The sequence below is a fragment of the Hemiscyllium ocellatum genome, chromosome 46 (genome assembly GCF_020745735.1).
Source record: "Hemiscyllium ocellatum isolate sHemOce1 chromosome 46, sHemOce1.pat.X.cur, whole genome shotgun sequence".
NCBI classification, from domain to species: domain Eukaryota; kingdom Metazoa; phylum Chordata; class Chondrichthyes; order Orectolobiformes; family Hemiscylliidae; genus Hemiscyllium; species Hemiscyllium ocellatum.
In genome coordinates, this window is record NC_083446.1 from 8,082,885 (window position 1) to 8,098,360 (window position 15,476).

Here is a 15,476-nt window from a genome sequence, read left to right on the forward strand (position 1 = left end):
CTTGGAGTCAAGATGTTCCAGGGAGGAGTGAAGAGCAAGTGACATGGCATCTGACGTGGATCTGTTGGTCCGATAGGCAAATTGGAGGGGGTCAAAGGTCGTGTGGAGGCTGGAGGTTGATTAATGCCATGACCAGCCTTTCAAAGCACTTCATGACCACTGATGTTAGGGCCACTGGGTGGTAATCATTGAGACATACCGCATGAGCCTTCTTTGACACAGGGATGGTGGGGGGCATGAATAGGTTAAATAGACAAGGTCTTTTCCCTGGGCTGAGGGAGTCTGGAACTAGCGGCATAGGTTGAGGGTGAGAGAGGAAAAATTTAAAAGGGATCTAAGGGTCAACTTTTTCATGCAGAGGGTGGTACGTGTTTGGAATGAGCTGCCAGAGGAAGTGGTGGAGGCTGGTACAATGACAACATTTAAAAGGCACCTGGATGGGGACATGAATAGGAAGGGTTTGGAGGGATATGGGCCGGGTTCTGGCAGGTGGGACTAGATTGGGTTGGGATATATGGTCGGCATGGACGAGTTGGGCCGAAGGGTCTGTTTCCGTGTACATCTCGATGACTGTAAGAGGCTGTTGCTAGTCAGTTCAGTTGACCTTTGCTCACTGGACTGATAAGAATGCTTGAAGAAATGCTGGGACTGAGTGAGTGAGCTGTGAGACTTAACCCAGTCAATAAACTCTCCACCCAGGACTGGCTGATTGCTCCTAATCACCTCTGGTCACCGATGTCCATCTGGCGTTGGCACTGATTTCCACACAGCAAGATCCCAGGACGTAGCATCATTTTTATCCCTGGACAATGTTCCCGTTGCGGGAAGGATGTTATTAAACTGGAGAGGGTTCAGAAGAGATTTACCAGGATGTTGCCGGAGGGTTTGGATTATAACGAGAGGCTGGATAGGCCGGGACATTTGTCGCTGGAGCGTGGGGGGGGGTCTGAGGGGTGACCTTATAGAGGTTTATAAAATCATGAGGGACATGGGTTAAGGTGAATGGCAGATGTATTTTCCCTGGGGTGGGCGGAGTTCAAGACTAGGGGACGCATTTTTAAGGTGAGAGGAGAAAGATTTAAAAAGGACATGAGGGACAGTGTTTTACACAGAGGGTGTGGAATGAACTTCCTGAGGAAGTGGTGGATTGTTACAACATTTAAAGGACATTTGGATACGGACATGAATGGGAAAGGGTTTGGAGGGATAGGGGCCGGGAGCAGGCAGGTGGGACTAGTTTAGTTTGGGATTAGGGTTAGCACGGACTGGTTGGGCCGAAGGGTCTGTTTCTGAGCTGAATGACTCTGTGAATCTCTCTGCAGCAATGCATGGTCTGTATATCCTTGTTCCGTTCAATTGTACGCTCTTTGTTGCATGATGCAAGACTCGACCCTGTAATTTCTGATGCTCAATGCTTGTGACTAGAGTACAATGCAATCTCTGACCAATGTTCCTCTCTGCTTCCTCCCACTGCTTCTTCCAACAGAAGATCACTCGATTGAAGGTGAGTACTGCAGCTCACTTATTTCCATGTTTGTACTGTGCTGTTAGTTACGTTGTTGTAGGTATGTTTTACCCCTCATGGGGAGATGCTGAGGTGTCAATGCTGATTGAATAGTAGTCTCTGGTTTATGTTCAAGTCAAAACAGTAATCCATTGTAGTCTTGATGCACGCTCACTGGTATCCACTTGTGGACAGACTCACATCACCGTAGACAACGCACTGGTGTGTGCACTCTCTCTCACACATGCGCACGTGCACACACACACACACAACGCACACATACAATCTCACACAGACACATCCTCAGACACACCCGCACACACTGACACAGACACACACACACACACACACACACACACACACACACACGCTCCCTTTCTCTCTCACACACACACTCTCTCTCTAACACACACATATTCTCTCTCTCACATACATATACTCTCTCTCTCTCTCACGCACACACACATACGCCTCCACACACACATACACGCATGCACACTCACAATACAAACACACACACTCTTACACATAAATTGTCACACACACACACATACACTCACACACACACATACACACACACATACACTCACACACACACACACATACACATACACTGACACACACACACACACACACACACATACACTCACACACACACACACATACACATACACTGACACACACACACACACACACACACACACTCACACACATACACACACACACACACACACACACACACATACACTCACACACATACACTCTCTCACACGCACACACACATTGGTCTGTCTTGGGGGAGCGATGTCAAGTTCAACGTCCTGCTGAGTCCTTCCTTCATGATCCACCAAATCTCCTTTCTCCGCCAGAACCCTAGCCTCCCCCCCCCCATGGGGTAAAGATGGGAGGATTACTTGGAAGTTGGGGTGGGGGGGTAGGGGGCGATGGGGCATGGGGTAACTACAAGACGCAGTGATGGCGCTGAGCTAACTGGAAAGGAGCAGAGTGAGCGGGGAGAAAGATCAGGCTCATACCATCGCGATGAGGGAGACTCTCGATTTAAATCGACTTGATCCGAAGCTGTGACCCAGTCCCTTCAAACAGATGTGTTCACCCTCCTGACAAATTTGCCCAGCATCAGTGGGTAACCCCCACGTCTGGTTTAACTGGGGATCCATCCCTTTAGTCTTTTAAAACACCTCAAACAATTGCTAACTTGTCCAGATCTCCAGGACTGGTCCAAGGTGGTCCGTGAGTGAACCTGTTTCGTTTTAAAAGTGGAATCCCAACACAGGGATTGAATGCGAGGTCAGAAAGGGCTGCTTGCAATCCCATTTCCTGCTATTTCTGCATCTAGAGTGAGGGAGGGGTGGGGGTGAAATCGCAGACAAACCTATAAAATTCCAACAGGGTCACGGATGCTTCTGATGACCCGGGTGTCCAAAAATGGGGGTGGTCACAGTCTCAGGATTACGGAGGGTGGGGTTGTTTCGGACTGAGGTGGGGAGAAATGTCTTCCCCCAGAGAGTTGAGGGGGGGGAGAGAGTCTGTGGGATTCTCTGTCACAGACAGGGGTTGGGGCCGAAACATCGAATGTTCTCAGGAAGGAGTTGGTTCTAGTTCTATGAGACAGTGGGGAAAAGGGGGGACTGAGTCAGATGATTGTAGTGGTTTATAAAATCATGAGGGGGGCATGGATAGGATAAACAGACAAGGTCTTTTCCCTGGGGTGGGGGAGTCCAGAACTAGAGGGCGTAGGCTTAGGGTGAGAGGGGAAAGATATAAAAGGGACCGAAAGGGGCAACTTTTTCATACAGAGGGTGGTGCGTGTATGGAATGAGCTGCCAGAGGAAGTGGTGGAGGCTGGTACAATGACAACATTTAAGAGGCATCTGGATGGGGACATAAATAGGAAGGGTTTAGAGAGATATGGGCCAAGTGCTGGCAAATGGGACTAGATTAGGTTGGGCTATCTGATCAGCATGGACGAGTTGGACCGAAGGGTCTGTTTCCTTGCTGTACATCTCTATCTCTGTACGGAGTTGGATATAGTTCTGAGGGCGAAAGGGAGTATGGGGGAGAAAGCGGGGAACGGGGAACTGAGTTGGAAGATTAGCCGTTATCCTACAGAATAGCGGAGCAGGGCTTGAGGGGCCGAATGGCCTACTCCTGCTCCAATTGGCCATGCATGTTGGGAGACGTGGTCACGTCCCAATGCAACAGCCCACGGCCAACAGATCCTGGAGTGGGATTCGAAGCAGGAATTGTCTGGCTCCGAGGGGGAGACACTTCCCGCTATGTAACCACAACCTCTTTGTCACGCTCTGCACCCTCAGCCCTTTGCCAAGGGCCGCACCAGGCTCACTCCTTTAAGTCTCCCCCCTGTCTTTGTTTACAAGCGACGTTCCCGTCGATATAAGCTTGGCAACCATTGGGCAGTAACCAGCTATTCCGACCAGGAACTGGGGAGAAAACAGGGAATGTGGTTGGGTGGGGATAAGAATCCTTTGGGTGTGGTCTTCCGGAATTCCTTTGAAGGTGGATAAACACATGAGGGAGAGAACGACATGATACGGAGGTAGAGAGAGAGAGAGAGAGAAGTGGAGAGAAGAGGGGCTGAGTGGCCTCTTTCTGGAAACGTTCCGGAATTCATCCATGACGGTCACTCACCGGTGTGATGGAAATCTCGCGCGCTGCGCAATGTGTCACAGTGAATTAAATTTGACGATACTGAAAATTGCCCGAGGGTGAATGGACAGTTCGAAGGCAAGGGGGAGGAGTGGGGATTAGACACCAGCCATCCCCCCTTTCACCTGTGCAGTGGGCTCGGGATTCGCTCGGTCACCTTTGATCCTTCTTGCGGCCTATCAACCATATCTAATCTTTCCAGGGCTGGGTGCTGATCCAACCCTTATCAAACACAGCACAGGCTGCCCAGGGAGCGTCAGGGGGAAGCAGATAAGAAAGCTTAGAAAAGTTCAGGCTGCGTACTGATCTGACTGCCTTCCCCACCCCAGCAATCTCTTGAGGGAGGCAAACGGACCTTACGCACGCAGCCCGGCTTGTTTCAGAGCCACTGTTACCCCCGAACCTCTTAAGGAGATAGTTACAGCACAGACGATGACTCTTTTGAACCAGTCCATTGCAAACTCCCCAGATACTGACACAGCCCCGCGCACACACAGCCAGGCTCAGAGTGACAAGTGGTACATAATCTAACCATCTCCCCCTTGACATTCAATGGTGTTACCATCACTGAATCTAACCATCGCCCCCTTGACATTCAATGGTGTTACCATCACTGAATCTAACCATCGCCCCCTTGACATTCAATGGTGTTACCATCACTGAATCTAACCATCACCCCCTTGACATTCAATGGTGTTACCATCACTGAATCTAACCATCACCCCCTTGACATTCAATGGTGTTACCATCACTGAATCTAACCATCGCCCCCTTGACATTCAATGGTGTTACCATCACTGAATCTAACCATCACCCCCTTGACATTCAATGGTGTTACCATCACTGAATCTAACCATCACCCCCTTGACATTCAATGGTGTTACCATCACTGAATCTATCCATCGCCCCCTTGACATTCAATGGTGTTACCATCACTGAATCTAACCATCACCCCCTTGACATTCAATGGTGTAACCATCACTGAATCTAACCACTGCCCCTTGACATTTCTGAGGGATATGTTATACGTGCATTTGGAAAGACAAGGTTTGATTAAGAGCAGTCAGCGTGGCTTTGTGCGTGGGAAATCATGCCTCTGTTTCCACCACATTTTGAGGGAGACAGTGCCAAAGACTCACGACTCTCAAAGAGGAATAAAAATCTCTCGTCTCTGCTTTAAATAGGTGTCCCCTTATTTTTAATCTGTGACCCCCTCTGTTCTAGATTCTTCCACAAGAGAGAACATTCCACATCCACTTGGCCATGATACCTCAATATGTTTCACCTCTGACCTATCTAACTTCCAGAAGATACAAGTTCATTAGAGAAGCCAATCCATTCCAGGGATTAGTGTGGTAAATCTGCTCGCAACTGCCTCCAACATCTTACTATCCTTCCCCACAGGCCTCATCAATACCCTGAGTGTGTGAGGCCATATGTGGTGTGTGTGTGTGTGTGTGTGTGTGTGTGTGTGTGTGTGTGTGTGTGTGTGTGTGTGTGTGTGTGTGTGTGTCTTTGTGTGAATGTGTCTTGTTAAGGTGTGTGCGCGTGAGTGCCTGTGTGATCATGTCTGTCTGAGTGAGTGTCTGTCTGTGTATTTGTGTGTGTGTGTACCTCTAAGTGTCTACTTATATGTGTCTGTGTGTGTATATGCGTTAATCTCCATGTGTATGGCTGTGTGTGTTACAGTTTGTGTGTGTGTGTGCATGTATGTGTGTGTTTAATTGTCAGTGTTAATCTGTGTGTGTCTGTGTATTTCTGTGTGTGTGTGTATTGTGTGTGTTTATGTGTGTGTGTGCATGTGTATCTCTATGTGTCAACATGTATTTGTGTGTGTTTCTGTGTGTGCATTTGTGTCTGTATGTATCTGTGTGCATGCGTCTGTGCATGTGTGTGTGTGAGAATGTCTGTGTGAGTGTGAATTTGTGTGTGTGTGAGTATCTCTGTATGCGTGTGTGTCTGTGTGTTTTTCTGAGTATCTGTGTGTGTGTGTGAGTGTGTGTCTGTGTGAGTGTGTGTGTCTGTGTGAGTGTGAGTGCGTGTGTCTGTGTGAGTGTCAGTGCATGTGTCTGAGTACCTCTGTGTGTGTGTGTGTGTCTGTGAGTGTGTGTGTGTCTGTGTGTGTTTATGCGTGTGTGTGTATCTGTGAGTGTGTGTGTGTGTTTATGCATGCGAGTGTGTGTATCTGTGTGTGTGTCTGTGTGTGTGTACGCATGTGTGTGTGTATCTGTGTGTGTCTGTGTGTGTTTATGCGTGCGAGTGTGTGTATCTGTGTGTGTGTGTCTGTGTGTGTGTGCGTGTGTGTGTCTGTGAGTGTGTGTGTGTGTCTGTGTGTGTGTATGCGTGTGTGTATCTGAGTGTGTGCGTGCCTGTGTGTGTTTATGCATGTGTGTGTATCTGTGAGTGTGCGTGTCTGTGTGTGTTTATGCGTGTGTGTATCTCTGTGTGTGTTTATGCGTTCGAGTGCGTGTATCTGTGCGTGTGTGTCTGTGTGTGTTTATGCATGTGTGTGTGTGTCTGTGTGTGTATCTGTGTGTGAGTGTGTGTATCTGTGAGTGTGTGCGTGTCTGTGTGTGTTTATGCGTGTGTGTGTGTATCTGTGTGTGCTTATGCGTGTGAGTGTGTGTATCTGTGTGTGTGTGTCTGTGTGTGTGTGTGTGTGTGTGCGCGCGCATGCGAATGTGTGTGTGTCTGTATTTTCACCCACAATGTTTACGACACGGATGGAGCTGGGTAAACTGAACTAAGCCAAAGAGACCACACACAGCCCATTACAGTCACAGTGAATAAAAGACTAAACAGTATTATGGGCGAGAGAATTGAAAGGGGGGCCATCAGAGGGGGCAGCTGGAAACACTGGAGAGAATGTCGTGGTCATATCGCCACATCGAGGGCTGGCTTATTGTCGAGGGCTGGCCGCACAGAGGCAGAGGGTGGGGAAATGAGAGTCTGTGCTGGTGGGGGGTGGGGTGGGGAGAAACGCACTTGGCTATGTGCAAGGACGTTCAGAGCAACAAAAGATCGGCCACCAAATCACACAGCGGCTCTGGTCTCTTGTTTCGTGTCTGTGACCTGCCGAGAGAGAAGCAGACAGAATTTGACTGTGCCGTCACGCTCCAGGGATGTCGAGGCTGTTGCCTGGCGACCGGGAGCTGGGCTGGAATTCTGATTGGCCGCGTGCGGCACTGGAGGGCTAAGCCCTTCATGAAAGGCTTCCTCAGGCCTGAGTAGGCCTCATAACCTACAAATGACCGCCTCTTCTCCTCGGGAGGGTGTAGATCCAGTGAGATTTATTTTTTATGTTCGTTCACTGGATTACGAGAGCGCTAGGCCGTTCAACATTTACTGCCCCATCCCTAATTGCCTAGAGGGCAGCTAAGAGGCTGATTTGATTTATTGTTGTCACATGTTCCTAGGGACGATTTGTTGCAGATCATACAACAGAAAGTGCACCAGGGTGAGAGAACAGAGTAAGGAATACAATATTACAGCTGCAGAGAAAGAGAGAGAGAGAGATCAACATTAGATTTGAGATTTGAGAGGTCCGTTCAGAGTTTTCATAGAATCCCTAAAGTGTGGAAACAGGCCATTGGGCCCAACAACTGACCCTCCGAACAGTAACCCACCCAGACCCATTCCTCCACTCTATGACTAATCCACCCTAACCTACACATCCCTGGGACACTATGGGACAATTTAGCACGGCCAATCCACCCTAACCTACACATCCCTGGGCACTATGGGACAATTTAGCATGGCCAATCCACCCTAACCTGCACATCCCTGGGCACTATGGGACAATTTAGCACGGTCAACCCACCCTAACCTGCACATCCCTGGGCACTATGGGACAATTTAGCACGGTCAACCCACCCTAAACTGCACATCCCTGGGCACTATGGGACAATTTAGCACGGCCAATCCACCCTAACCAGCACATCCCTGGGCACTATGGGACAATTTAGCATGGCCAATCCACCCTAACCTGCACATCCCTGGGCACTATGGGACAATTTAGCACGGTCAACCCACCCTAACCTGCACATCCCTGGGCACTATGGGACAATTTAGCACGGTCAACCCACCCTAACCTGCACATCCCTGGGCACTATGGGACAATTCAGCACGGCCAATCCACCCTAACCACTGTGGGAAATTGCACTGTAGTGCCCAGGGACGTGCAGGTTAGGTGCTTTAGTCAGCGCTAAATGGAGGACAATGGGGTTGGGGAATGGGTCTGGGTGGGTTACTCTTTGGAGGGTTGGTGTGGACCTGTGGGCCGAATGGCCTATTTCCACATTCTATGTTTCTGTGCTTGTATGATCAACCATGATCATGACAAATGGTAGAGCAGGCTCGAAGGGCTGAATGGCCTCCTCCTGCTCCTATCTTCTCTGTTCCTCTGATTGTCCTACCTGTCGATTAAACCCCTCCCCTCAGGCGATAACCCCCTCCCCAAATGGCTTGCTTGTATGAGTTTGCCCATCGCAGAATTGACCTATTATCTGCTCGCCCCCCAGCCATTAACACCTGTTCCTCAACTATATCACTCCCATTCCTGCCATTAGTATCCCCTCTGCCTTTGAGCACCCTCCCGGCCCACTCGGCATAAAGCCACCATTTTTCCTGGGTCTTTCAGCTCTGAAGGAGTGTGTTAGGAAACGTTAGCTCGGTCTCTCTCCACCAACGCTGTCCGATGTGCTGGGTGTCTCTGTTCTTCGTTTCAGAGTCTGACTTGGCAATTGAGTCACGATTGACGGCGTTCCTGGGATAATTCCACCAGGGCAAAAGGTGCTTTGTAAATACATGTTGCTGATGATGAACTCAGTACCAAATCAGGTCCATTAAAAAAGAGAGAGAGAGAGAGAGAGAGAGAGACAGCCATAGGAGAAATAAGAAGGGAAAGGTTAGAAGGAAATTGTTAAATTAAAATAAAGAACTGCAAATGCTGGAGATTTGAGACCCATACAGAAATCACGAGCAGAACTCAGCAGGTCTGGCATTTATGGGGGTGTTACTGGGTAGGCCCCAAATTTATTACCCATCCCTAATTGCCCAGAGGGCTGTTAGTGGACACTTAGGTTGCTGAGAAGTTGGAGTCAGGTGTAGGCCCAGGCCAGGTAAGGATGGCAGTTTCCTCCCTGGAAGGACATTAGATTCCCTACATTGTGGCTCTTCAGCCCAACCAGTCCGTACCGACCCTCCGAAGAGTAACCCACCCAGACCCATTTCCCTCTGACTAATGCGCCTCACGCTATGGGCGATTTAGCACGGCCAATCCACCCCTAACTGTGGGAGGAAACCGGAGCACCCGGAGGAAACCCCACGCAGACACGGGGAGAACGTGCGAACTCCACACAGACAGTCGCCTGAGGCTGGAATCGAACCCGGGACCCTGGTGCTGTGAGGCAGCAGCGCTAACCACTGAGCCACCGTGCAGCCGGTCAATGGATTCACGGTCATTATTCGACTCTGAATTCCCAATTTCTTCGTGAATTCACATTCCACCACCTGGCACGGTGGGATTCGGACCAGGGGTCCCCCAACCCCCATGGAAGGTTACCCATGGAGCAACAGTCCAGCGATAAAACCGCACGGCCATCGCCTCACCAATCTCTGGAAAGAAAGCCCCACCCCCAATGCCTTCACTGCTGCCCCTTTTGAGGAAGGGGGTATCCTGCCAACCATACCCAATCCGGGACGACAGGTGGCTGCAGAGTGAACCATTTGGTTCAGGGGGCAATTATGGATGGGGGCGTCAATGCCAGGCACTCGCCAACAATGCCCACTTTGCACAGCGCAGTCCACTTAATTGGTATTGTCCCTCAAGTCCTCCCTCCTACCCCTCACTCCGTTACCTGTGCACCATCTACAAGATGCACCAAGCCTCCTCCAGTGATACTGTGGGTGTTCCGACAACACATGGACTACAGCGTTTTGGGAACGTTGCCCCCCTATCATCTTCTCTGGGATGCAGCCAATTAGTGACAGGCAAGGGATGCAGCCCCAGCCAGTTACACCCATCGAGTCATCAAAGTCTACAGCGCAGGAAGAGGCCCTTTGGCCCGTCGACTCCACATCAGCGTCATAGAGATGTACAGCACGGAAACAGACCCTTCGGTCCAACCCATCCATGCCGACCAGCTATCCCAACCCAATCTAGTCCCACCTGCCAGTACCCCAGCCCGTATCCCTCCAGTCAAAACCAACGCACCTCCCTATTCTAGCCCCATTCCCCCAGCACTGGGCCCATCACCTTGGCATCGCGAGTGCCCGTCTAAATCCTTCCTCAATGCGATGGGAAGTTTCTGCCTCTCCCACACCTCACATTCCAGACTCCCACAGCCCTCTGGGTGAAAACGTTCCCCTCACATCCCCCTCGAAACTTCCTGCCCCTTCCCTTCAACCGATGCTGCCCTCCCCCAGTCCCCCATCAAGAGGGTAACGTTTATTTTCCTGTTTACCCTATCGATGTCACTTAGTTAAACATCTCAACTATCAGGGGACTCTGAGTGTTTATAACTCTTGACTATCCACCTGTTCTGACACTGCAGCGCACTTTCAGATATGATTGAAGTCACAATGTCTTCCATTAATATTTAAGGGTCTCATATGAGTTAAATAGCTGAAGACTTATTGGGTCATACAGCACACAAACTGACCCTTCGGTCCAACTCGTCCATGCTGACCCAGATCTCTTAAATTAATCCAGTCCCACTTGCCAGCACTTGGCCCATATCCCTCCAAACCCTTTATTCATGTCCCCCATCCAAATGCCTCTTAAATGTTGTAATTGTACCAGCCTCCACCACTTCCTCTGGCAGCTCATTCCACACACACACCACCCTCTGTGTGAAAAAGTTGCCCCTTAGGTCCCTTTTAAATCTTCCCCCCTCTCACCCGAAACCTATGCCCTCCCGTTCTGGACTCCCCCACCCCAGGGGGAAAAGACCATGTCTATTTACCCTATCCATGCCCCTCATGGTTTTATAAACCTCTATAAGGTCACCTCTTAGCCTCCGACGCTCCAGGGAAAACAGCCCCAGCCTGTTCAGCCTCTCCCTGTAGCTCAAACCCTCCAACGGCCTTGTAAATGATTCAGGTTTCCTATAGCTGGGTCCTGAGAACTGAATGCAGTATTCCAAAAGTGGTCTATCCAATGTCCTGAACAGCAGCAACGTGACCTCCCAACTCCTGTACTCAATGCACTGACCAAATAAAGGGGAGGGTACCAAACACCTTGTTCACACCCTGGCTGACTGCGACTTCCTACAACAGTTGCAAAGTCTGGGCTAAATAAGCAAACTCTCTGCGCAAAGCAAGCCCACCAAGGTGCACATTTTCCCACGGGTGGGTCACAGGTTGTGCCAAACCTCGCCAACTCTCACTCAGGCGGGTGATATTCTGGGGTAACAACCCCAACAATCAGACTGGGAACCCTTCGCTGCAGCCCCTTTGTTGTCAGAACGTCCTTCCTCAGATAAGGAGGACCCCCAAACTGCACACAATAGCCCAGGGGTGGTCTCACCCTTGTCCAGTCACAGCCCCAGCCCTGTGCTCCAGTCCTGGCGCTGTGGAGGCCAGTGTACCATTTGCCCTCTGCAGAGCCTATTGGTCCATCAATGCTTACCTTCTGCTTGTGTATATATATTGGTGGGCGGCACGGTGGCACAGTGGTTAGCACTACTGCCTCACAGCGCCAGAGACCCGGGTTCAATTCCCGCCTCAGGCGACTGTCTGTGTGGAGTTTGCATATTCTCCCCGTGTCTGCGTGGGTTTCCTCCGGGTGCTCTGGTTTCCTCCCACAGTCCAAAGGTGTGCAGGTCAGGTGGATTGGCCGTGCTAAATTGTCCCATAGTGCCCAGGGTTGTGCAGGTTAGGGTGGATTGGCCGTGCTAAATTGCCCCATAGTGCCCAGGGATGTGCAGGATAGGGTGGATTGGCCGTGCTGAATTGCCCGTAGTGTTAGGTAAGGGGTAAATGTAGGGGTATGGGTGGGTTGCGCTTTGGCGGGTCGGTGTGGACTTGTTGGGCCGCAGGGCCTGTTTCCACACTGTAAGTGATCTAATCTAAACAGTGACTGCGGTTTAGATGCCAATTCTAGCCGTTGAGAACCAGGGGTTTGAAACATAACTGTTTGGAAATAAGAAAGGATGTCTATCAGGGCGAAGGTCTAATTACAGAGCAAAGTGTTTGCTCAGACCGTTCCCATTATGAGATTTTCTTTTAAAATGGAAATGTTGTTAGCAGGATGTGCACGTCGATATAAAATCTCGAATGTGTGGTGTCTGGATTACTGGCTTTGAGAGTGTGCTCGCATTCACAACACTGCAGGGAGCCAAGACAGAGAGCTTCAACATAAAACACTGGCGACACTCAGTCCCGGCCGGGATTCTGACAGCAAGGAGGGTTTTAAAAACGTTTGGCTGACCTGCTTACAATCACTGCTGTTTGATGGGGACAGTGTAGAGGGAATTTACTCTGTACCTAACCCTGTGTTATCTCCGTCCCTGAGGAGTGTTTGATGGGGGACAGTGTAGAGGGAATTTACTCTGTATCTAACCCTGTGCTGTCTCCGTCCCTGGGGAGTGTTTGATGGGGGACAGTGTAGAGGGAGCATTACTCTGTATCTAACCCAGTGCTGTCCCTGTCCTGGGGAGTGTTTGATGGGGGATAGTGTAGAGGGAGCTTTACTCTGTATCCAACCCCGTGCTGTCCCTGTCCTGGGGAGGGTTTGATTGGGGACAGTGTAGAGGGAGCTTTACTCTGTATATAACCCTGTGCTGTCCCTGTCCTGGGGAGTGTTTGATGGGGGACAGTGTAGAGGAAGCCTTACTCTGTATCTAACTCCGTGCTGTCGCTGTCCTGGGGGGTGTTTGATGGGGGACAGTGTAGAGGGAGCTTTACTCTGTATCTAATCTCATGCTGTCCCTGTCCTGGGGAGTGTTTGATGGAGGGTGTGTAGAGGGAGCTTTACGCTTGTTTGAAAAGAGGAGAGAGAAGGGCTGCACTGGCCTGGACGTGACTCCTGTCCCCAGGACTAGGGGAGTGGCTCCTTGTAATCTGCTCCGACACCCTCCATGCTGGGGAGGGGCAGGGGTGGGGGTGGCGGGGGAGGGCAACCCGTGATTGCCCCAGGCTGGCGGTGCCACAGGGCACAGGCTCCACCCACCCCTGACCGCCTGAGAGGGTGGGCGGGGGTGCTCGGGTGGCTATATCAAGGCAGCCGCAACGTAGCTCCTGTTGCTGCCTGGTAGGGAGCTCAGGGTTGTTGGGGGGAGGGGTCAGAGGTTGAGAGACCAGCCCCGTGGCCTCCTGGGAAGCCTCCTCCATCCGCAGGAGCCTGGCATCTGCAGGGAGCGCAGGAGGGTGTGGATGGTCGGCGGGCCAGCTGTCCCGAGAGTGAATGTGGGTGATCCCTGGCAGTGGGTGACTCAGACATGGTGGCACGGTGACTCAGTGGTTAGCACTGCTGCCTCACGGCGCCAGGGACCTGGGTTCGATCCCACCCTCGGGCGACTGTCTGTGTGGAGTTTGCACATTCTCCCCCCGTGTCTGTGTGGGTTTCCTCCCACAGTCCAAAGACGTGCAGGTTAGGGTGGATTGGCCGTGCTAAATTGTCCCATAGTGCCCAAGGATGTGCAGGTTAGGGTGGATTGGCCGTGCTAAATTGTCCCATAGTGCCCAGGGATGTGCAGGTTAGGGTGGGTTGACCGTGCTAAATTGTCCCATAGTGCCCAGGGATGTGCAGGTTAGGGTGGATTGGCCGTGCTAAATTGTCCCATAGTGCCCAGGGATGTGCAGGTTAGGGTGGGTTGGCCGTGCTAAATTGTCCCATAGTGCCCAGGGATGTGCAGGTTATGGTGGGTTGGCCGTGCTAAATTGTCCCATAGTGCCCAGGGATGTGCAGGTTATGGTGGGTTGGCCGTGCTAAATTGTCCCATAGTGTCCAGGGATGTGCAGGTTAGGATGGAATGGTCATGCTAAATTGTCCCATAGTGCCCAGGGATGTGCTGGTTATGGTGGATTGGCCGTGGTAAATTGTCCCATAGTGCCCAGGGATGTGCAGGTTAGGATGGAATGGCCATGCTAAATTGTCCCATAGTGTCCAGGGATGTGCAGGTTAGGATGGAATGGTCATGCTAAATTGTCCCATAGTGCCCAGGGATGTGCTGGTTATGGTGGACTGGCCGTGGTAAATTGTCCCATAGTGCCCAGGGATGTGCAGGTTAGGATGGAATGGCCATGCTAAATTGTCCCATAGTGTCCAGGGATGTGCAGGTTAGGGTTGATTGGCCGTGCTAAATTGTCCCATAGTGTCCAGGGATGTGCAGGTTAGGGTTGATTGGCCGTGCTAAATTGTCCCATCGTGCCCAGGGATGTGCAGGTTAGGGTGGATTGGCCGTGCTAAATTGTCCCATAGTGCCCAGGGATGTGCAGGTTAGGATGGAATGGCCATGCTAAATTGTCCCATAGTGCCCAGGGATGTGCAGGTTAGGGTGGGTTGGCCGTGCTAAATTGTCCCATAGTGCCCAGGGATGTGCAGGTTAGGGTGGGTTGGCCGTGCTAAATTGTCCCATAGTGCCCAGGGATGTGCAGGTTAGGGTGGATTGGCCGTGCTAAATTGTCCCATAGTGCCCAGGGATGTGCAGGTTAGGGTGGGTTGGCCGTGATAAATTATCCCATAGTGCCCAGGGATGTGCAGGTTAGGGTGGGTTGGCCTTGCTAAATTGTCCCATAGTGCCCAGGGATGTGCAGGTTAGGGTGGGTTGGCCGTGCTAAATTGTCCCATAGTGCCCAGGGATGTGCAGGTTAGGGTGGGTTGGCCGTGCTAAATTGTCCCATAGTGCCCAGGGATGTGCAGGTTAGGGTGGGTTGACCACGGGCAACGTAGGGATGAGATGTGGGTCTGGGTGGGATGCTCTTCAGAGGGTGGGTGCTGGCATGCCGGGCCGAATGGCCTGATTCCACACAATCGGGATTCTAACCTGGTTAAGTGGAAGAGGCCTGTTTTATTTTTGTGGGATGAGGAGGGACCTCTCTGCTCTCCGGCAGGGAAGGGGGTCATTAAGATGTGACATTCCCCTCTCTAACTCCAGTGGAGGCTGGGTCATCGAATTTATTGGAGGAGTGTTTCTTGATAGACGGAGGATGGGCAAGAGTTATGATGGGGGCCGGGGACGTGAGGATGACAGGAAAGTGGAACTGAGACTGTCACCAGATCAGGCAACAGCTTAACGAAAGTCAGGGCAAGATTGGTGGTGCCATTGATTGACGTATTGTT

The 15,476-nt window shown here is 51.1% G+C and overlaps 1 protein-coding gene across 1 annotated transcript in view; it reads left to right on the plus strand.

Moving 5' to 3' along the window:
- The window catches only part of LOC132836189 (neurexin-2-like), a 1,025,492-nt gene that overhangs the window by 39,956 nt on the left and 970,060 nt on the right, over nucleotides 1-15,476 (plus strand). The window contains exon 2 of the mRNA XM_060855516.1: nucleotides 1,487-1,504. Within this exon, the coding sequence (XP_060711499.1) occupies nucleotides 1,487-1,504 (18 nt within the window). The remainder of the gene's footprint in view (nucleotides 1-1,486; nucleotides 1,505-15,476) is intronic.